This window comes from Bufo bufo, chromosome 6, assembly GCF_905171765.1.
Source record: "Bufo bufo chromosome 6, aBufBuf1.1, whole genome shotgun sequence".
Classification (NCBI taxonomy): Eukaryota; Metazoa; Chordata; class Amphibia; order Anura; family Bufonidae; genus Bufo; species Bufo bufo.
The window spans coordinates 398,721,436-398,744,708 of NC_053394.1; the positions used below are offsets into that span (position 1 = coordinate 398,721,436).

The 23,273-nt window shown below is 44.2% G+C and overlaps 2 protein-coding genes across 2 annotated transcripts in view; both read right to left on the minus strand.

The window, feature by feature from the left end:
- The window catches only part of LOC121004472 (oocyte zinc finger protein XlCOF22-like), a 1,539,666-nt gene that overhangs the window by 674,687 nt on the left and 841,706 nt on the right, over positions 1-23,273 (minus strand). The gene's annotated exons all lie outside the window — the stretch shown is intronic.
- LOC121004267 (zinc finger protein 271-like) overlaps positions 1-23,273 on the minus strand; it is a 116,895-nt gene that overhangs the window by 84,224 nt on the left and 9,398 nt on the right. Inside the window, exon 5 of the mRNA XM_040436432.1 lies at positions 3,721-5,118. Coding sequence (XP_040292366.1) covers positions 3,721-5,118 — 1,398 coding nt within the window. The remainder of the gene's footprint in view (positions 1-3,720; positions 5,119-23,273) is intronic.

A 23,273-nucleotide genomic window follows, 5' to 3' on the forward strand; every position in this document is an offset into this window, starting at 1 on the left:
CGGAACATACATACACACATATATATAAGGCCCTGGTTTTGTACTTCACCAGGTATGGTTTAAAGATACACTACTCCCATAGATTTACTATGTGTCACTCAGACAGACTTACTGTTACCAGTGGTGGCGCCTCTCTCTATTACTACCCCTGTGCTGTCCTCATGCTCAGTGTTTAGCCTGTAGACATCCTTTCTGTCATTCCACTTGACTGCAAGCAACTGGCCATTTACAAGTGTAATTGTCGCCCCTCTTTCCACATGTCTGGACACCAGCTCTTGTGGGAATCCATCTCTATTTATTTGGACTTTCCCAAAGGCCCTTGTATTTGCAGTTTTATAGGAATGGAGGGGCCACCCATACCGATCACAGGCAGGGTGGTGCCTTTAGGAAACTTTCTTTTTATTTTCCTCTCACCATTTTTCTTTATAGAAAATTTCTGTATACAGGTCCTTTTCAAAAAATTAGCATATTATGATAAAGTTCATTATTTTCTGTAATGTACTGATAAACATTAGACTTTCATATATTTTAGATTCATTACACACAACTGAAGTAGTTCAAACCTTTTCTTGTTTTAATATTGATGATTTTGGCATACAGCTCATGAAAACCCAAAATTCCTATCTCAAAAAATTAGCATATTTCATCCGACCAATAAAAGAAAAGTGTTTTTAATACAAAAAAAGTCAACCTTCAAATTATTAAGTTCAGTTATGCACTCAATACTTGGTCGGGAATCCTTTTGCAGAAATGACTGCTGTCGGTGGGTAATAATTCAATTAAGAATTATTAATTATGGTCATAAAAATTATTAATCATAAAAAAATAAAATTTATAAAATTTGTCATAAATTCTTAAAATCATGACCTGGTGAATTGTAGACAACCTAATTGATTCAATTCACATCTGAGTCCGACTATTTCCTCAGATAAATAAGTTCTTTTTGACGTGAGATGATGTTAATGATAAAATGTAGTTCTGCATTATACAATAATACACAGGTATTATAAAAATATGCAGATTTATTGGTTACAAGATTATAAACATATATAAGTAATAAACACAATGATACATGCAAATGAATATATATAGCGTTAATATAAAGCATTACAAGCTTAACAATACATGTGAGTGGAAATAACTTGTCACATTATACACAAGCTATTATTAGGTTAGGATATCAAAATATGAACATAAGTTATATATATTACTTCTGTTCAGAGAAAACCTCATGATATCAGGATGGGAATGTCTAATCCTAGACATCAATATAGAATGATAAATACATTCTGCCCCCTCTAACCAACTACACATCACATGACCTCAAGATGGGCAAATCCATCCAAGGATATAACTTAGAAGAGATAACCATATCCTTCCGCCCCATCCTGGACTATTTTCACATACATGACTTTGGTAAGACTATTAAGACAAATAACAGGGATCTAGGATTTTGCTAGACCATATCTTAAATAGGAAGAACTTGAAATAAGTTCTTCCTGTGGGAATCCATCACTTAGCTTGGCGAAGAATGTTCTATTAATATATATATATATATATATAAGCAATTATTTAATGCTTTGCTAGATTATGAGTCCAGATTCTTCTGCAGGTAGAATGAAGCCTCACAATATCCTAAAACTACATCTCAATATGGAGATGATCAATTAATTTAATTATTTATTTATTCGCCAATCTAGATGGTATAATTTCACCCACACTATCAAATTAGTCTTAATAAAATGAAATATCATTTTCTGTGTCTCTTACCAAGTCCTAGTAGGAATCTCACTTCTGCTCCTAGGAAAGCTGGGTGGTCCATCATAGCACATCTCACCATGGCTTTCATCTTGATAGACCTCAACTTCTCCTCTCCTTCCTCCTTTCTTTCTCACTTTCTCTTACCTTCTCTTTCTCACTTTCTCTTCTCAGACTGGTAGAATAACACTGAAGTAGAAACCTTTGTGTGACCTTAATTTGGCCTACTCAAGACATACAAAATTGCAACTATAGTCGACCATGGCTCTTAAAGGCAATGAACATCCATTTTGATAATAATGAATTGGATATCAATGCATTTACCTATGAAAAGGCCCAACACTGCTTCAATGCGGCGTGGCATGGAGGCAATCAGCCTGTGGCACTGCTGAGGTGTTATGGAGGCCCAGGATGCTTCGATAGCGGCCTTAAGCTCATCCAGAGTGTTGGGTCTTGCGTCTCTCAACTTTCTCTTCCCAATATCCCACAGATTCTCTATGGGGTTCAGGTCAGGAGAGTTGGCAGGCCAATTGAGCACAGTAATATCATGGTCAGTAAACCATTTACCAGTGGTTTTGGCACTATGAGCAGATGCCAGGTCGTACTGAAAAATGAAATCTTCATCTCCATAAAGCTTTTCAGCAGATGGAAGCATGAAGTGCTTCAAAATCTCCTGATAGCTAGCTGCATTGACCCTGCCCTTGATAAAACACAGTGGACCAACACCAGCAGCTGACATGGCACCCCAGACCATCACTGACTGTGGGTACTTGACACTGGACTTCAGGCATTTTGGCATTTCCCTCTCCACAGTCTTCCTCCAGACTCTGGCACCTTGATTTCCGAATGACATGCAAAATTTGCTTTCATCCGAAAAAAGCTTCTCTGTAGCCCAGGTCAGGCGCATCTGCCGCTGTTTCTGGTTCAAAAGTGGCTTGACCTGGGGAATGCGGCACCTGTAGCCCATTTCCTGCACACGCCTGTACACGTTGGCTCTGGATGTTTCTACTCCAGACTCAGTCCACTGCTTCCGCAGGTCCCCCAAGGTCTGGAATCGGTCCTTCTCCACAATCTTCCTCAGGGTCCGGTCACCTCTTCTCGTTGTGCAGCGTTTTCTGCCACACTTTTTCCTTCCCACAGATTTCCCACTGAGGTTCCTTTATACAGCACTCTGGGAACAGCCTATTCGTTCAGAAATTTCTTTCTGTGTCTTACCCTCTTGCTTGAGGGTGTCAATGATGGCCTTCTGGACAGCAGTCAGGTCGGCAGTCTTACCTATGATTGTGGTTTTGAGTAATGAACCAGGCTGGGAGTTTTTAAAAGCCTCAGGAATCTTTTGCAGGTGTTTAGAGTTAATTAGTTGATTCAGATGATTAGGTTAATAGCTCGTTTAGAGAACCTTTTCATGATATGCTAATTTTTTGAGATAGGAATTTTGGGTTTTCATGAGCTGTATGCCAAAATCATCAATATTAAAACAAGAAAACTACTTGAACTACTTCAGTTGTGTGTAATGAATCTAAAATATATGAAAGTCTAATGTTTATCAGTACATTACAGAAAATAATGAACTTTATCACAATATGCAAATTTTTTGAGAAGGACCTGTATAAGAAAACTTACTTTCACTTTTAAATGGATCTGTCAGTTGATTGGTATTCATTCAATACAGGAGACTATATGTGTTTGGGGACCTTTACAGTGGCCCTGATCATTGCTCCAAACCCTTAGCTATCCCTGGTAGGTGATATTTTACCTCCCTGTAAAAAGGAGTATGTTTTGGAATAAAGCCAGTTAGAGACCACCATAAAAACACGTAAGGGCGGTCACTAATAAGCTAAGCATGAAGAGGTCTTTTCTTATTTGTGAGTTTTTTTTATGTGTAACCAGGGCTGATGCCTGCTTAAAACTTTTCCCGCATTCTGAACATGAAAATGGCTTCTCTCCTGTGTGTTCGCTCATGTCTAAGAAGATTTGTTGACTGCTTAAAACATTTTCCACATTCTGAACATGAAAATGGCTTCTCTCCTGTGTGAATTCTCTGATGTACAAGAAGATCTGATTTCTGTTTAAAACATTTTCCACATTCGGAACATGTAAATGGCTTCTCCCCTGTGTGAATTCTCCAATGTTTAACAAAAGCAGATTTCTGTTTAAAACATTTCCCACATTCTGAACATGAAAATGGCTTCTCCCCTGTGTGAATTCTCAGATGTTCAATAAGATATGATTTCTTGTTAAAACATTTCCCACATTCTGAACATGAAAATGGCTTCTCTCCTGTGTGAATTCTCCAATGTGCAACAAAAGCCGATTTCTGTTTAAAACATTTCCCACATTCTGAACATGAAAATGGCTTCTCCCCTGTGTGAATTCTCAGATGTCTAATAAGATCTGATTTCTGTTTAAAACATTTTCCACATTCTAAACATGGAAATGGCTTCTCTCCTGTGTGAATTCTCTCATGTCTAAGAAGATTTGATGTCTGCTTAAAACATTTTCCACATTCTGAACATGAAAATGGCTTCACTCCTGTGTGAATTCTCTGATGTGTAACAAAAGCCGATTTCTGCTTAAAACATTTCCCACATTTTGAACATGAAAATGGCTTCTCTCCTGTGTGAATTTTCTGATGTACAAGAAGATCTGATTTCTGTTTAAAACATTTTCCACATTCTGAACATGTAAATGGCTTGTCCCCTGTGTGAATTCTCCAATGTGTAACAAAAGCCGATTTCTGTTTAAAACATTTTCCACATTCTGAACATGAAAATGGCTTCTCTCCTGTGTGAATTCTCTCATGTCTAAGAAGATTTGATGTCTGCCCAAAACATTTCCCACATTCTGAACATGAAAATGGCTTCTCTCCTGTGTGAATTCTCTCATGTCTAAGAAGATTTGATGTCTGCTTAAAACATTTCCCACATTCTGAACATGAAAATGGCTTCTCCCCTGTGTGAATTCTCCGATGTATAACAAAATCCGATTTCTGGTTAAAACATTTCCCACATTTTGAACATGAAAATGGCTTATCTCTTGTGTGAATTCTCTGATGTATAACCAGAGCTGATTTCTTTTTAAAACATTTTCCACATTCTGAACATGAAAATGGCTTCTCTCTTACGTGAGCTGTTTGATGTTTAACACCTCTTCTGTGACTTTTATTGTGTGCTACAGCCTGTGATGAATCAGAAGATTGGACCTGTTTGAAAGGATCAAGTGATACATTTTTGCTGTGAATGGATGAAGATATATCTTGGATATCGGTATGTTCTTCATATGTATCTAGTGTGATACCATGATCAGATACTTCAAAATCTAAAGATATAAGATGTTTCTCTAAGTTCCTGGTACAGTCATCTGCCAAGAAAAAAAAAAACGATGCTATTGAGGGAGCTCACCGGAATATAGCTCAGCCTGCTATACCACCTAGCTGATATAATGAAAATATTCAATTATTGGATGGCTTCATACCAAAAAAAGACAACATATATATAAAAAATGTATTCCATTTTTTCCTATTGTCTAAAATGTCACAATTTATCCTCTATTTCATACAAAACCTTAAACCTCCACACATAAAATAAATATGGCCAATAAAATAAATTACTCATATAGTACTTGAATTGAGATAATGTACAATCACAGTCCCTCTCTTAGTTCCTTGTGCGGAGCTCACGCACTATTTGGAACGCTGTTGTATTCTACAGCAAAATATGAATATTTAAAAATTATCCTGTTGTTATTTTCTTGTAATAAGCTAAATGTCTAGCGGTAGTCTTATTGTTGCCACTTTGTTAATATATTCATCTCTTCGCAGGATAGTTCAATGCTTACGGTAGTATAATCATTCAGTGTAACAGTCAGCATTTAGGTTAGATGTAGTATGATGCTTCTCCGCTTACCAGACTTCCGACATTCGGTTTAATATGGCTGGAAGCAAGATACATATGTGTTTGTTTCCCTATACAGTTGCGATTCTCTTGTGCTGTTAATTCCCACAGTTATCCTGCGCGCTAGTGTCGGCACTTAACTGCGCATGCGGGTTGAGAATCCCAAGACGCTGACTTAATTTAAAGCGCTGCTTGTATTTCATGGTTATGAGATTCTTCCTATTAACACATTCTTTATATCGGTTCCTATTACCGCAAATTCTTTATATAGCTGTGTTCAGCAGACACGTTTCGAAACCTTACTGGTTTCTTCCTCAGTGGTCAAACAGTCATATGAAAAACGAGGGACAAAGTCAATCCTTATATTGTGTTGCCTTGATCTATAGAAAACCTGTATCGGATTAGATCAGGCTAATACACTTATATAAAACCTGGACCGGAGTGTGCATTCAAAACCATCTTTCATGTACTGTCAGATGATAAGATATATGTATTCAAAATATATTGGGTTGCTTTTCTCCAATATTCCGATGAAATTATGTTCTTGCTTTTATGCCACTATTACACCATGATTTCTCTTTATATAAAAGATTAGTGATGAGCGAGCATGCTTGGCCGAATACTTGTTCGGCTCGAGCATCACTATGCTCGGCACATGGCGGTACTCGGCCGAGTACCACATGTGCTCGAGCGGCATGCTCGAGTCTCCTCCCTGCACGTTTGACGTCTGCTAAGCAGCCAATAAACGTGCAGGCAAGTATTGCCATCGCTGTAATGCCAGTAGCCATGTTGGCTGCTAGCATTACAGTGATTGGCTGGCCGGAACACGTCATCGGGTGCTATATAGCACTCGATGATGCAGGTTCGGCTCATTGCGAGTTAGAGAGAGGGATAGATAGTGTAGGGAGATTGTGATCACAATATATTCCACTGAATAACGTTTCAAAGACCCAAAGTCCTTTTAAGGACTATTGTGTGTGGTGGCAGCAATTTCATTGTGCAAAGTTGTACTCAAATTTTATTTTATACTTTGAAAAATAGAGATTCTTTTGCTATATAGAAAGTGTCTGCAGTGACTTGTGACACCTGTGCAGCAATACCTTCTGTGTGTCAGGGGCAGAGATAGGAAGAATATTTGTGAAAACTAAAAAAACTTTTTCCCATAATCCACATTTTTGCTGTCAACGCTGTAATCCGTGAATTGTGTAATCTGCACTTCAAGGCCTTGTGTGGTTGTCAGGCCCAGATATATTGAAAAATATAAATATAAACTACATCAGAAAACAGTGTCTGTACCGCAGATTCCAATAATCTGGGCCTAAAATAGTGTCCATATTCTGTGGTGTTCTGTGACATATACTGTCCTGCATCCGAAAACTGTTTCTTTAGGGAAAATTCCAATAATCTAGGCCTAATATAGTGTCCATATTCTGTGTGTTTCTGTGACATATACTGTCCTGCATCAGAAAATTGTGTCATTAGCGGACTTTATAACAATCTGCGCCACATCTATTGACAAAATCATTAATAATAAGGCAGCGAGCACTAAGGGACGGGGAAGTGGACGTTATGTGCGTGATCATCAGCAATAAAAACTGTGCCTGCTGCCAGTGCACCAGAAAAAAAATTAAATAAAATCCACTGTACCCAGTTTCATGTCCAACTTAGCTGGGCGGCGCAGGACAACACTGTCCAAGTCGGACGAGTGCGAACAGTTGGTCGGTTGGATTGCTGAAGATAATGCTTCCAGTCGGGTAAGCACCACCCTCTCTTCCACCAAGTCCAGTCTCTGTAGCCAAGGTCAACTGAATCCTCTGGCACACACACTTAATCCAGCTCACCTCCCTGGTCAGTAATGCAGTCCCAGCTCCAGAAGCCTTGGGGAGTGTCCCCGTAGCGATAAGCACAAAATACAAAAGAACGGCTCCGGATTCGTATAGAGGTCCTCTAAAAACGTCTTCTTTATTCACAAATAGTGCATACAGCAGACACATCCACCTGGTACACAAGGTTAGTTGACGCGTTTCGGAACTAAGTCCTTAGTCGTAACAACGTAACATAATGAAGCACAAGAATTTATATGTATCTCAAACCTACCTCTCCAAATTTCGGGGAGGGGAAACTAACATCATTGGTTGCTTCATTAGGTTAACACCCTTAACCCACAACACATCTAATCAAATAGAAAATGTCCTCCACATTGTGGTATGGCCTGCAACCGCTTAACCCCTAATGATCCGTAACGGCACTTTGCTTGTATCCATGCAAAGCGGAGAAAAAAGCAGCAAGAGAACCGCACAATGTGAATGACATGACATAATAAAAACACAAGGTGACAAATACTGATATGACCTTCTTTTCCTACTATTCTAATTCCATAATATAGGGATCCATATGACCATGAACAAAAAGTACTACATACAAAATGAGAAAATATAAATATAAAGGTAAATACAAAATATAGCTGCCTTATCAGATTGAACTGGTTATTGATAGATGTACATTAACTAATTTTTTTAATTTAAACCAGTAGGAACCCTACTGTACAATCTGAAGATCCAGAATTCCTCCCGGAGGAGGAGTTTTTTGCGATGATCACCTCCTCTTGGGGGGGGCAGAGACCCTCTCAATCGCAAAGGCAGTGAAACTTCTGACCTTGCGGGCATGCACCTGCACAAAGTGTCTCGCTGCATTCAAAACATTTAATGCATTGGGATTACTAATGTAGTTCAAATGTTCCAAGAGCCTACTTTTAAATTTTCGCATGGTGCTACCTATAGAAATCAAATCGCACTCAGTGCAGCAGACAATATATACAACGCCTGTAGAATTACAATTGATGTAATTCTTAATTGGAAAACTACAGGAGTGGTCTGAGCTATCAAAAGATTGTATGGGGGTCACATAATTGCAGCATTTGCATGGATTGCCACCACATCTTGTGAACCCTCTATATCTGAGCCAGCTGGATCCCTTACCACTACATTTGAATGGAGTGCTGGATGTGAATAGAGACGGGGACAGTGAGGTGGACAATGTAGGGGCCCTCCTCGCCACTATTTTACAGCCCGATTTCAATGCATTGTATAGAATCTCGTTATCATATAGGATCGGAAGACACCCTTTGATGATGGAACATATTTTGTTAAATTCCTTACTATACATTATAGATAAGATCGGAGTGTTGCTCCGCCTCCCGTCGCCGTGTCCGCTCACATCCAGCACATGATTTATATTGCCAAACTTTTGTTTTTTGGATCCAAAGAGCATATTGAATCTGTTTTTTTGGATTGCTATACTTCTACCTCTTTGTAACATCCAATCAGGGTAATTCCTTGCTTTTAACCTCTTGTCCACTGCACCGAATTCCTCCTCTAGGTACATAGGTGAGCTGCAATTTCTTGCAGTTCGTATGTACTCCCCCACAGGGATAGCCCTTATTACATGTAAAGGGTGGTGACTTCTAGCATTAAGTATTGAATTACCCACTATGTTTTTCCTATAAGTTCGTGTGTGCACAATCTCACCAGGACAACCGTGGAGTGTCAGATCCAAAAAATTGATCCTAGATTCATTGACTATGCATGTAAAATGTAAATGATAATCGTTGTTATTTAAATAGGCCTGGAGGTCTGGAACGGCAGACACATCGCCCGCCCATACCATGAGCAGGTCATCGATGTATCTGCCGTACCAGACCAACCCAGAGCCAAATGGGTTATCCAAATCATAAATATATTTCTCCTCCCAATATGACATAGTCAAATTAGCTAGTGAGGGCGAGAATTTGGCCCTTATTGACACTCCACGAGTCTGAAGATAGTGCACTCCATCGAACCTAAAATAATTATGTGTGAGTAAAAAGGCAGCAACCTCACATGCATAATCAATAAAGTCCTCATTAAACCCTGTATGCCTATGGAGATGATATTCCATAGCTAATAAGGCGACCCTGTGGGGGATGGAAGGATACAATGCAACTACATCTGCAGTGATCCATTTAAAGCTGGCTTCCCACTTGAAATTGTACATGGCCCTTAAAACATCAGCTGTGTCTTTGAGGAAACCTGGTGTGCGCCTGACCAATGGCTGCAAAATATTGTCCAACCAATTGCCCAGGCGCTCAGTCAGGGATCCCATACCCGCCACTATAGGACGCAAAGGGGGGTGGGGGGGGGGGGGAGTTGACATCCTTATGTATCTTGGGCAGGGCATGCATAATTGGAGTCACTGGTGAATCCACGCAAAGAAACCTAAATTCTGCTTCATCAAATAGACCACTATCCCGTCCTTTTTGGATCAGTGACATGTATTTGAGATTATACTCTATTAGTGGATCCTTCATCAATTTCCTATACGTGGATGCATCAGATAACATGTCCAACATTTGCGATTTATATACCGCACTGTCCAGGACTACCACCCCTTTGTCGACCATTTTTATTACAATATCATCCCGCATTTGCAGATCTGTGAGGGCCTGTGTCTGAGAACGGGTTAAGTTATTACAGCTCCCAATCCCCTTAGTCTCCTGATGTAACCGTCTCAATTCCTTTTCTAGTACCTCTTGGAAGATATCCATACTGGCAGTACGTGACATTACTGGATAAAACTGTAGGTTACGCGTTTGTAATTTTCTCCCTATTTTCGCTATTTCCATGATTCCTTGCTCCTGCTGCAGCCCCGCAAGACTACACAGTGACACTTGTTCATTAAACAATAAATCTTTATATATATTTTCCTCCTGGAACTCCGCTTCAGTCGGCGGGGGGTCAGCAGGAGCAGGGATATCATGGAAATGCCTAGACACTGTCAAATTACGGACAAACTTGTTGATATCCAATATAGTATTGAAAACATCAAAATGTGCAGACGGCGCAAAATTAAGGCCTAATGATAAAACAACCCCTTGTTCTCTGCTCAATACCATGTTAGATAAATTCAACACATTTAAAAAGTCATGAGTTACTTGGGTCTTGTCTGAAGTCGAGTAGATCGTGGGTGCTGTTGTCTGATGTTTCCTCCCTGCTCTTGTTCTTTGTTTTTTGAACCTCCTTCTACATTCTTTCTATCTTTGTTAACTTTATATTTTTTATAATAGGAAGGCTTATTTATTTCATCTTGAGATGATGTAGGGGGGGGGGGGGAGGGTATAGATGGTTCTGTCCCCACTACCCCAGATACATCTGAGCAGTCCGTGACATCTAGGTCCAAAGAAAAACTGACCCTAGATGGCCTTTTGGGTAATTTAACCTTTTTACGGTTTTTCAAAATTGATTTGGGTGTGGAATGCATGTTATCCCGTCTTTCCCATTCATAAACCTGGTCAACTGAATCCTCTCTCTGATCATCCTTCCTCCCAGCATGGAGAGGCTTGCCAAACGAGTGATCCCACACTCAGATATTCCGAGGAGCTCTTTCCAGTGCCACTATTACATTTGGCCCTCGCGTCCAGCACGCTTGAAGAGGGACCTGAGATATTGTGCCCTGATTTCCAACCTCTTGAGACTTCACAGTCTCAAGAAGATGACTTTGGTGAACGGCAATCATTCGTTCACGAGGTAGATGATGATGAGACACAGTTGTCAATCACTGAGGTTGTGGTTATGTTAAAGGGGTTATCCGAGTTATTTTTTTGTTCTTTCTATGTTCCTAACTGGGCAAATGTAACAGCTTTCCAATTCACTCACTTTATCTGCAGTGCCTGGTTTCTCAGATTTCACTGAGGGTCACATGACCTGTGATGTCAGCTTCTCTCCCTGCTCTGATAAAGGTCGTTTACAAGCCTGTAAACAAAATGTCACTGTGCTGGCCACGCCCCCTTCACTGCCGGCTGTGTACTCTATCCTAGGAATCTTAACCCCTTCAGCTGCACAGACCCAGGGCTGAAGTGTTTACTGTGTAGCTGCAGGCAGTGAGGAGACAAATGCTGGGCACAGGAGCTGAAAGAGAAGTTCTGCAAAGCATTACAGGTAGGGGGAAGATCCTGTGTGTATTAGCAGTGTCATTATATAAGTGGAACTTGTAGTTCTACACTTACAAGTTGCTGTTTTCTCCCAGCACTCAGGGCAGCTCTTGTATCCACTACCTTAGCAGTGTCATTATACAGCTGGGACTTTTAGTCCTACACATACAACAAGCTGCAGAGTCTCCCAGCAGGCAGACATGTCACTCAGGGCAGCTCTTGTATTCACTCCCTTAGCAGAGCAGGGATAGGGGCAGAGATTGTTTTTATTGCATGTAAACAAAGCGCCAGAAAAGAACCAGGGAAATGAGGAAATATATATATTTTTTTTGCATAAAACTTGCTTAGCTCAGTTATATATCAGATATTCAGTGCTATATCATTTTTTTTCATAACTCGGATAACCCCTTTAAGTCAGGAGGATAAGCAGAGTGAGGAAGTGGAAGAGGAGGTGGTTGACGATAAGGTCACTGACCCAACATGGGAAGGTGAAAAGCCGAGCGAGGACAGCAGTACAGAGGGGGAGGGATCCGCAGCACCACAACAGGCTGGAAGAGGCAGCGGGGTTGCAAAAGGGAGAAGTCGGCCCACACCAAACAGGCCGGCAACCGTTACACCGAGCACCCCTATGCGTAAATCTACTTTGCCAATGGGTAGGTGTTCCGCACTATGGCGCTTTTTTAAGGACAGTGCAGACGACAAAAGAGTAGTAGTTTGCAACCTGTGCCGTACCAAAATGAGCCTGGGAGTTAACACTAGCAACCTCACCACCACCAGCATGATCCGCCACATGGCATCCAAGTACCCTAATAAGTGGGCCAAATGCCTGGGTCCACAATCTGGGTCTGCGAGTCACACCACTGCCTCCTCTTCCCCTGTGTTACGCACTGCTGGCCAATCCCCTGTCATAAGCGCAGGTGTCACGATTGGTTATTTCCCCGCTTACCTACCTAACAAGGGAAAACAAACAGAATGAACGACTAGGCCCAAAAGATAGGGAGAAAAGGGTTACCTCCTAGCGTGACAGTACCCCCCCCCCTTCTACGGGTGACCTCCGGACACCCCGGACCAACTTTATTCGGGTGTGCCCTGTGAAAGGCCCTCACCAGGCGGCTAGCACTGACATCAGCAGCCGGAACCCACATTCTTTCCTCGGGACCGTATCCCTTCCAGTGCACCAGGTACTGGAGGGAACCCCGAAGAACACGTGAGTCAAGAATCTTAGAGATTTCAAACTCCAAATTGCCATCCACCAGGACAGGGGGAGGTGGCAATGGAGATGGTTCCACAGGTTCCACATATTTATTTAATAAAGATCTGTGAAACACATTATGGATTTTCAAGGTCTGCGGAAGATCCAGACGAAACGCCACCGGGTTGACAATCGCAGATATTTTGTAAGGGCCAATAAATAAATCTTGGACCCAATTTCCAAGATGATACCTTCAGCTTAATGTTTCTAGTGGACAACCACACTGAATCACCCACACACAGGTCCAGACCAGTCATATGTCTCCTGTCAGCCATCCGTTTATATCTTTCACCCATATTTTCCAAATGAACTTGGATATTCCGCCAGATAGATGACAAGGCGGAAGAGAATCTCTCCTCTTCTGGCATCCCAGAAGATCCAGTCCCAGAAAAAGTACCAAACTGTGGGTGAAAACCATATGAGCCAAAAAATGGCGACTTATCAATGGACTCCTGTCTATGGTTATTCAAGGCAAATTCGGGTAGAGACAAAAACGAGGACCATTCATCCTGGTTCTCGGCAACAAAACACCTCAAATAGGTCTCCAGGTTTTGGTTAGTGCACTCTGTCTAACCATTCAACTGGGGATGAAAAGCCAAAAAAAAAAAAGACAGTTGAATTCCCAGACGAGAGCAGAACGCCCTCCAAAACCTGGAAACAAATTGCGTCCCCCTATCAGACACCACATCAGAAAGAATGCCATGTAGTTTCACAATGTTATCGATAAAAACCTGAGTGAGAGTTTTGGCATTGGGCAAGCTAGGCAACGGTACAAAGTGGGCCATCTTACTGAAGCGGTCCACTATCACCAAAATCACAGTTTTCCCAGAGGACCTCGGTAGATCGGTAATAAAGTCCATGGACAAATGCGTCCAAGGATGAGATGGGATGGATAAAGGAAGAAGGGGGAGTGCACAGGTCTCCCAAGCTGTCACATAACCCTCCACACCCTTGCGCAACCCTGGCCACCAGAATCTCCGGGAAATAAGATCTATGGTGGATTTGCTTCCAGGATGTCCCGCAAGGACCGTATCATGATGTTCCTTGAACACCTTGTATCGCAGTTCAGCAGTAACAAACAACTTGTCTGGAGGACAAGATTCAGGAGCCTCCTCCTGGGCCCCCAACACCTCCATTGACAACTCAGGGTACAGAGCGGAAACCACCACCCCATCAGCCAAAATCGGAGCGGGATCCTCCGAATCACTCCCCCCAGGAAACCTACGTGACAACACATCTGCCTTGATGTTTTTAACCCCAGGGTGAAAGGTGACCACAAAATTGCACCTAGTAAAAAACAGTGACCATCTAGCCTGTATAGGATTAAGGCGCTTAGCAGACTGCAGTTAAGCCAAATTCTTGTGGTCAGTATATACCGTAATAGGATGAATAGCCACCTCCAACCAATGACACCATTCCTCAAAGGCCAATTTAATGGCCAGCAACTGTATCTCCTACATCATAATTTCTTTCAGCGGCCGAGATTTTCTTAGAGGATAAAAAGCACACAGACGCCATTTGCTAGGGGATGGACCCTGTGACAGAACTGCTCCGACCCCTACTTCTACTGCATCAACCTCCACGATTAACGGTTGAGACACATCAGGTTGCATCAGAATGGGAGCAGGCGCAAAACATTTCTTAATAGCAGAAAAGGCCTGTAATGCCTCATCTGACCAGACAGAAAAGTCGGCGCCTTTTTTAGTCATATCTGTCAAAGGTTTTACAATAGTGGAATAATTCAAGATGAATTTTCTGTAGTAATTGGTAAAACCCAAAAACCGCATCAGAGCTTTTCGATTCTCAGGCCGGTCCCATTCCAGTACCGCTCGGACCTTTTCGGGGTCCATACGAAAACCAGAGTCAGAAAGCAGGTATCCTAAAAACAGTAGCTCCTGGACAGCAAATACACATTTTTCCAATTTTGCATTCAATTTATTCTCCCGAATGATCGACAACACCTGTCTCACGTGATCCTGATGGGTCTCCAAATCGAGTGAGTAAATTAGTATGTCATCAAGGTAAATAACAATGAACCTTCCCACTAAATGATGGAGAATATCATTGACAAATCGCTGAAAGACCGCTGGCGCATTAATTAATCCAAAGGGCATGACAAGATTCTGGAAATGAACTTCGGGTGTATTGAAAGCCGTTTTCCACTCATCTCCTTCCTTAATTCTGATCAGATTATAAACTCCTCCTAAATCCAACTTGGAGAACACTTTGGCTCCGACAATTTGATCAAATAGATCAGAACTCAAAAGGAAGGGGATACGGATCACGGACCGTAATGAGATTCAATTCCCAGAAATCTAAACATGATCTAAGTGATCGAAAAAGAAGCCGGCGGCCTAATATTTCCCTTTGCCAAACTTTCTGCAATATACTTCCGCATAGCTGCTCTTTCGGGTTGGGAAAGGTTGTATAGTCGAGATTTTGGCAGTTTAGCTCCAGGGATGAGATTGACCGGACAATCATATTCTCGATGGTGAGGCAGCTCCTGAGCTCCACCCTCCGAGAATACGTCCGCAAAATCAGAGAGAAACTGAGGTAGGACCGTAGTTGACACCCTTAAGATAGAAGCACAAAGACAGTTGTCCGAACAAAATTCACTCCAGCTACTGATTTGTATCAACAAATACCTCAAAATCAAAATTTCCTGAGTCAAGCGTCACCATGGCAGGCAGGAGGAAACGGGTATTGCAGGGAGAATGCATATTTGCTTGCTCAGACTCCCCATTCACACTACCAAGAATCAGGTAAGTCTTTTATTTCTCTTTATGGGAATACCTCCGTAGTTTTTCATTACCGCTTTGAGGTTTAACAAAAGGACACGCACAAACAAAATGACCTTCTTTTCCACAGAAGTAACATAGCTTATTCAGTCCTAAAATCCCTATCACCTGAGCGAAAGGAAACCTGGCCCAATTGCATAGGCTCCTCTCCTGCCCCAGATTTAAAAGTCATATTACCCCGGGGACTAGGTGGGATGTATCCACTTACAGACGGGACCCCCCGCTCGAGAGGAATCTTATACCTCTCTCTAAGACGTCTATCAAGCCGCACTGCCAAAGACATAGCCGTCTCCAATGAATCGGGATACTCATGAAAAGCAAGGGCATCTTTCACCTCTCAGATAGCCCCAGACAAAACTGATTCTGGAGTGCAGGATCATTCCACCCCGAGTCAGTTGCCCATCTTCTAAATTCTGCACAATACGACTTTGCAGTACGTTCTCCCTGTAACAAACTGCGCAGCTTAGATTCAGCCATAGAGACCCGGTCTGGGTCATCATAAATCAAGCCAAAGGCTCTAAAAAATTCATCCACCGACTGGAGGGATGGTGAACCGGTCGGCAGAGAAAAAGCCCAGCCCCTTTGAGCAGAGACATAATGATCCCTGTGACAAACTGCCATTTGCCACTGTGCATTGTAGAAAACTTATGGCTAGCCTCCTGCCCTACGACTATGGCCCCGGGATATTTTACCCTTCAAGAACAGTGTAACAGAACTATGCCGCATGTCTGGACTGTTAATAGGACCGAACGCGGTTGGAATTTGTGACAGACCCATCCGAATGGATTAAAAAATGGCACCCAGATAGCTAAATTTTATTGTATTTGTGTACTCTGAGCGGCATTCCCCTAATGATATGCCCTCAGACTTGAGTTATCTGGGAATAGGTTAAATGTCTGTTTGCTGGGAGGGTGTGACATTGTGTGTTTGGGTGGTGATTCCTGTCCTGTTGTTCCCACATGTGTATTGGTGATTTCCCTTTGTCCTGAGAGGTAATTGAATTGCTCTTCGGGTGTCTCCAGGGCAGAGAGGAGGAAACCATGATGCATTGTGGGGATGTGTTGTGTCTGTGTATCCTGAGTGTTAAGTATCTGTCCTGTGTCACAGTCCTCCTTCTGGTCCCCTAGGGGCGTGTACACCAGATGGGGACCTGCATAAATACGGGCGGGTAGCCCTCAATAAAGTGTTCATGTTTTTCTAACCCTTCAAAACAGAGCCTCGTCTCGTTATTGGAGGGAATTGCTGTATCACGCTGGGGATTGCTATGCTCTGCATATTCCCTGGAGCTTTAATCTCTTTCTTCTTGTCCCTGATACCCTCTCCTGGAGGAGAGATCTTTCCCACACGGTCCTGAATGCTGGAGGTTCATTCAGGGTGGAAGGAAGACGGCGCGGCTCCAGTTAAGCTACGGCGGTTGTGGAGTCTGCGGTGGTTGTGGTCCTCGGCGCAAGCTAGGAAGCGTCCATTAACGGAAGGTGATCCGTTACAATCCCCACTCTTTGATTCTCGTCACCAGATGACATCGGCCGCAGACAAAAATACAACCTGCAGGACTCCCTGAACCGAATAAAGTCATCACCACCTCCTGAGAACCTATCAGGGAGAGCGACTTTAGGCTCTAAGCAGACCTGATTTTCTCCAACGGCGCCAGACGCCAGAGCATTCTGACACCGTGCAACAGAACTGCAGATATCAGCAACCTCCAGCGATAATCCCTGCATGCGATCAAACCAAGGCATCCATAGCCTCCATTTCGCAAACAGCAGGGATATGACCGTTTTTGGGATGGTTTATAATGTCACGATAGGTAGGTAAGCGGGGAAATAACCAAACACGGGAAAACAAACAGAACGACCGACTAGGCCCAAAATCTAGGGAGAAAAGGGTCACCTCCTAGCGATCCCTAAAAGTTTTCCCTAAACTGCTGTGCCCATGTGCATACCCTTAGGGTGGATAAGCACATGCCCTCGTGCCTAAACCTAAAGACCCTGGGCAAACCCTAAGCAGCAGGGAAAAGGGAAGAGGTAATCTGCTTCTTCAAACCAGGAGGAAGCAAGCATCTCCCTAGAGGCCTAGATAAAACACACAAAGGGAAAAAAAGGAGAGGACTTATTTTGAGCAGAGCTGGAGCAAACGATCCACCACAAATCAAGAGCTCCCAGGAAAGAACTATAACCCGGACAGGCCACTGGGGGAAGGAGGGATAAATAGCATCACTAACAATGAAACACAGTACACCTGAGGGAAGGTGGATCCAGCTCAAACCCAAATCAAAACAAGCAGAGAAGTCAGACATGTGCAGCCAGTCTGACAGACCTCCGCACATTCACAGGGCAAGGTGTGACAGCAGGCCCGGATGCCCCTCGACCTGCACCTGGGCCTTTGCATGAACCATCAGCAACAACATCCACTTCTCTGTCCCAGCGCAGCATACAAATGTCCAGAACACAGTCATTTAAACGCAAGCCCACATACCCACCCACCCACCCACAGGCCATAGCACTAAATGCGCAACTTTCCAAATAACTGGCCCTTGAAATGGTGCCATTTAGGCTTGTGGATACTGAGGCCTTCCGCAGCCTGATGTCGGCGGCCGTCCCTCGGTACGTAGTCCATAGCCGCCACTATTTGTAACGGTGTGCCGTGCCCGCTTTACACCAGCATGTGTCCCCGAACATCACTTGTGCCTTGACTAACGCAGTTACTGCGAAGGTCCACTTAACCTCGGACACATGGACAAGTGCTGGTGGCCAGGGACGCTATATTTCCCTGATGGCACACTAGGTGAATGCTGTGGAGGCCAGGAGTGAGTCGTACCCTGGGATAGCAAAGGTGCTACCCACGACCAGGATTGCGGCCCTACGTCTATCAGGGTCTCTGCTATGTTACTGGCTCAGCTATTGTTACTGGCTCCAACCCACACTTCTCCTTCTCTGCTGCCTCCTCCTCCTCCACTTCCACCTCCAGCAGCAGTCAGCCATCAGTCGCTAGCTGGAAGCAGTGTAGCACTGCTGTGGGGAAGCGGCATCAGGCCGTGCTAAAACTGATCTGCTTAGGTGACAAACAGCACACCGCCGCAAAGCTGTGGCAGGGTATAAGGCAACCTGACACACATCCCATGCCTAGCCCACGTCTTAAACTTAGTGGTTTAGCGGTTTATCAAAACCTACCCCAATTTGCCAGAGCTACTAGTGAAGGTGCGCCGCATGTGTGCCTATTTCCGCAAGTCATTCACAGCTTCAGCCGCTCTGTCAACGTTGCAGCAGCGCTTGCGGCTTGCAGCTCACCGACTGTTGCGCGACGTGAGAACACGGTGGAACTCTACGTTCCACATGTTGGCCAGGATTTGTGAGCAGCAGAGGGCAGTTGTGGAATACCAGGTGCAACATGGTCGTCGCCTTTAGAGTCAGCTGCCACTATTCACAAGCGAGGTTTGGGCATTGATGTCAGTCCTCTGTGTGAATCCACACAGATAGTGGCGATAACGCTATTATCAGCGTGACAACTAAGAATAAATTAGCAATTCTGTCTTTTTTTTTTTTTTTTTTTTAACAGGGTTCACCGTAGGGGATAATTTATGTGATATTTCTGTATTCCGGTTCGTTACGGATGCAACAATACCAAATAAACAGGGGAGATTTTTTTTTTGCAATTTTGTTCATTGAGAAGCGTATTTTGAATGGGAAAAAAAAAGGGTAATTTTTTTTTATGGAATTAGTTTTATTTAATAAATGTTTTTTTTTTTTTACCACTTAAAGAGGACCTTTCACTTGTAAAAACAATGTGAACTAAGTATGCTGACATATAGAGCGGCGCCCGTGGATCTCACTGCACTTACTATTATCCCCGGGCGCCGCTCCGTTCTCCCGTTATGCCCTCTGGTACCTTTGCTCTGTAAGTTATAGTAGGCGGTGTCTTCCCTTGTCCTGTGGGCGCCTCCTTCTCCTAGGCTGTAGCGCTGGCCAATCGCAGCGAACAGCTCACAGCCTGGGAGAATTTTTTTTTTTAATGTCCAATATCCCGACCACACATGCTCTCGGCCCAGACGGAACCGTAATATTGTAGGCATCTTTTATAAAGGCCAAAACCTCGGACCAGAAGCTCCGTAGTTCCACACAGTCCCAAAACATATGCAACAAGGATGCAGGACTTATACCGCACCTAGGACAATCTGCATCTGCCCGAACACCTATCCGGCATAAGAATTCCGGAGTCCTATACACCCGGTGTAATAAAAACAACTGAGACATAAGTTGACCCTCACTCACCGACAATTGCGGAGAAAGTGCTAGGAGCGACTTCCATTGCTCCTCTGAAATCGGCCCGACCTCATCTTCCCATTTATGTTAAACTGTTAAAACATCTTGCTTCAGTGATTTCACATACAAATTACTGTAAATGGATGATATCAAACCACTCGAGGAATTGTTTGTGAGAAGCTGCTGAAACAGCGGAACCGTAGTACATTTCAGTGATAAAGATTTCGCCTGCGTCTGGAAAGCATGACGTAATTGCAAGAATTCATAAAAGGCAATGTGTGCGAGACCGAATTTTTTTGTTAGTTGTTCAAAGGACTTAAAAGACGCCAGCACTCTGTAGCGGACATAAATAACTCACTCCTTAACGCTCCCAAGGCGAAAAACCATCTAAATGGAACAGTTCAGGTGCAGATTTTTCCATATAGGGCAAAACTGAGTAAACCCTTGTACTGAAAGCAGCGCCCGACATTTCTGCCGTACCTTGTGCATCATGTAAAGTGTGGGATGTCATTTTGCCAGCAGGCCCACTGTTTTCCAATAGAAAAAACTAAATGGCCGCACACATTATATATACAAACAATAGCTAAGAAATAGGGGTCATTCTAGATAAAAGTGGTACAATACAGACTATAAATGAGTATACATGAATAATGGAAGCTCTTAGCACACATACGTGTCGGGCCCATCTACCAGGCGTCAAGGTGGCTTCCGCAGATGGGTTCCTATCACTAAAGAAACTGCCTCACTTTGGACTTACTGAAGCCTACAATATTCAGGGCAGTGTAGGAACCAGCTACAAACATATTCTGCTCAGAAGTCCCAGGTAGATGGGTGTGTCCAGTCTAAAAGGGGTGCCACCCCCAATATATTGCAAGAAAATTTAGACTAAAACCTTCAGGATCACAGGTGCATATCCATGAAGCAAACAATTACAAAAAACACAATGGCTGCACACCATTATATATAATGGAGACCAGACCTATCTCCGAACTCCTGTATGAGTGACATAATAGGACCTAAGAACCGTTCCACATTTCCCACATAAATTAGCATGTCATCCGCATACTGGGACACACTTCCTTCCCAGGTCCCACAGGGAAATCCTATGATCCTGTCAGATGAGCGCAACACACATGCAAGCGGTTCAATTGCAATGGCAAAAAGAAGGGGGGATAGCGGGCATCCCTGACAGGTTCCCCTGCCTAATCTAAACGCCTCCTATATTCCCCCATTAGCCCGTATCCTAGCTGTGGGGCCATTCTACAGCAACTGGACCCAGGAGATAAAGGTCTTCCCAAATCCCATGACCCGAAACACCTCCCAAAGATAGCTCCATTCAACACTATTAAAGGCCTTAGCCGTGTCCAATGAAAGGATAGCTCGACCTCCGACTGACTCTACCCTTCTCTGGATATTAAGAAAAAGTAGTCTAAGATTTACTGAAGTAGATTTATCAGGCATGAATCCCGCCTGATCGCTATGAATAATAGTGGAGATGACCGACTGCAGCCGATTCGCTAAGACTTTCGCCAAGATCTTAATATCAGAGGTCAACAGCGAAATTGGTCTGTACGAGTCAGGGAACCTGGGATCCTTACCAGGTTTGGGCAAGACCATCACAATAACCTCTTTCATAGAGGCGGTAAGACTTCCTGTTAGCAGGGCATCATTGAAAACCGACATAAGATGGGGCAGCAGGACACCACTATATTTTTTAAAGAACTCTATCGGCAGTCCATCTATCCCCGGGGCTTTCTCATTGGGAAACGATTGTAGCGCCAATTCCAACTCAGTAAGTGTCAAAGGGCCATCTAGACATGTCACACATTCCGCCGATAATCGCGGAATCCCAATCCCTTCAAGAAAGCGGCTATATTAGTAGAGTCCACCTCTAGTTTAGTCCTATACAGGGATTCATAATAGGCGTGAAATACCGCTAGAATATCCCTCAATTCCTCCACCATTCTATTCTCCCAATCTACCAGCTGCAACCAGAATGGGTTAAGCTTCCATGTACCTCTCACGTACCTCCTGCTTCAAATGCGCTCCGAGGGGGCTCTTGAAACACACATGTACCTCACCTTTCGCTGCATCAGCCACCCTGGACCTATCCTCCTCGCGACCCGCCTGCGTCTGCACCGACCCCGACCCACCTGAACCGACACCAGAAACACTCGCCGTCCCACCAACACCAGCCCCTACACCCCAAGCCTGAAGAGGTGCCGGCCCCGACGCCCCTGCCAAACCACATAACAACTGTCCCAACCCCCCAATTAAATTGTGTCGAAGCCCGCCAGAATCACCCGCCCCCAAACCCTGAACCAATGTGAAAAACGACCCCAACGCTGCCTCATCTGGCTGCTCGGGTGCTGTGGACCCACCAGCCGATGGTCCTGATTCCTGACGGTCTTCAACAGGCATCAACGGAGCGATCCTCCCTGCCGCCATTCCACCGCGGATGCTCTGCATCCCAGATTCGGACACGCTGGATGCGCTCCTCACCATTTCATCTTCCTCTCCACGGGCGGGACCAACCGCAGGCTGTCCGTCACACTGAAAAGGCCTGCGCAGGCTCTTGGCTCAACCCTGCACAGCCCCGTGACCACTGCTGCCTCTCTCTCGCCGAGCAGGCCTCCCCCCCACCTCCAGAACTGGGGGGGAGCCGCTGCACCTGCTCCAGAATCCCTGCTGCTAGCCGCTGGGGACGGGGGACTGGCAGGGGGGCCAGAACTGGGTCCCGCCGACATAATAGATTCCTCCAACACCGGGAGGCACTATAAACAGCAGGCCTGCGAACCTCCTGGCGTGGAGGGTGCCCTGAGGGGCTCCTGACCCAGCGCCGAACCCGGGGGGTCTCTGAAGGGCTCAGGCGCACCGGCGGCCATACCTGCCGCGGCCGTCTCATGCTGTGCTGCGGGCTAGCTGTACCCGCCCTCCCCCTGTAACAGTCCAGCTACCTGCGACTCCAACCAACCAGGCTCCCTGGACTCCGCTGCCTCCCGCAACAAGTCTTAGACATCCTGCGACATCGATCCAGTGAGTACCGTTATGACGCTGCTCCTGCTCTGACAGATCAGTTAGTTCGCTTCCTAGCTCTGTTCCCTCAAAATGGCGCCCGCTCCCCGCACACTTTCCTATTTAACTCCTCCATCCGACCCCCCACTGACCACTAACCCCCATCCCCTGCACTATGAGCCTTAACCCTTATCTACCCGGGCCCTACTTACCAACACCTGTCATGTCGTCCTCCCTGCCACTTCGTCCCGTCCGTCCTCACTTATCCTTTCTAATCATTGTGCTAAATGATTGTTTTTATATGGACCTACTTGCAATCCAGAATTTGCTCAA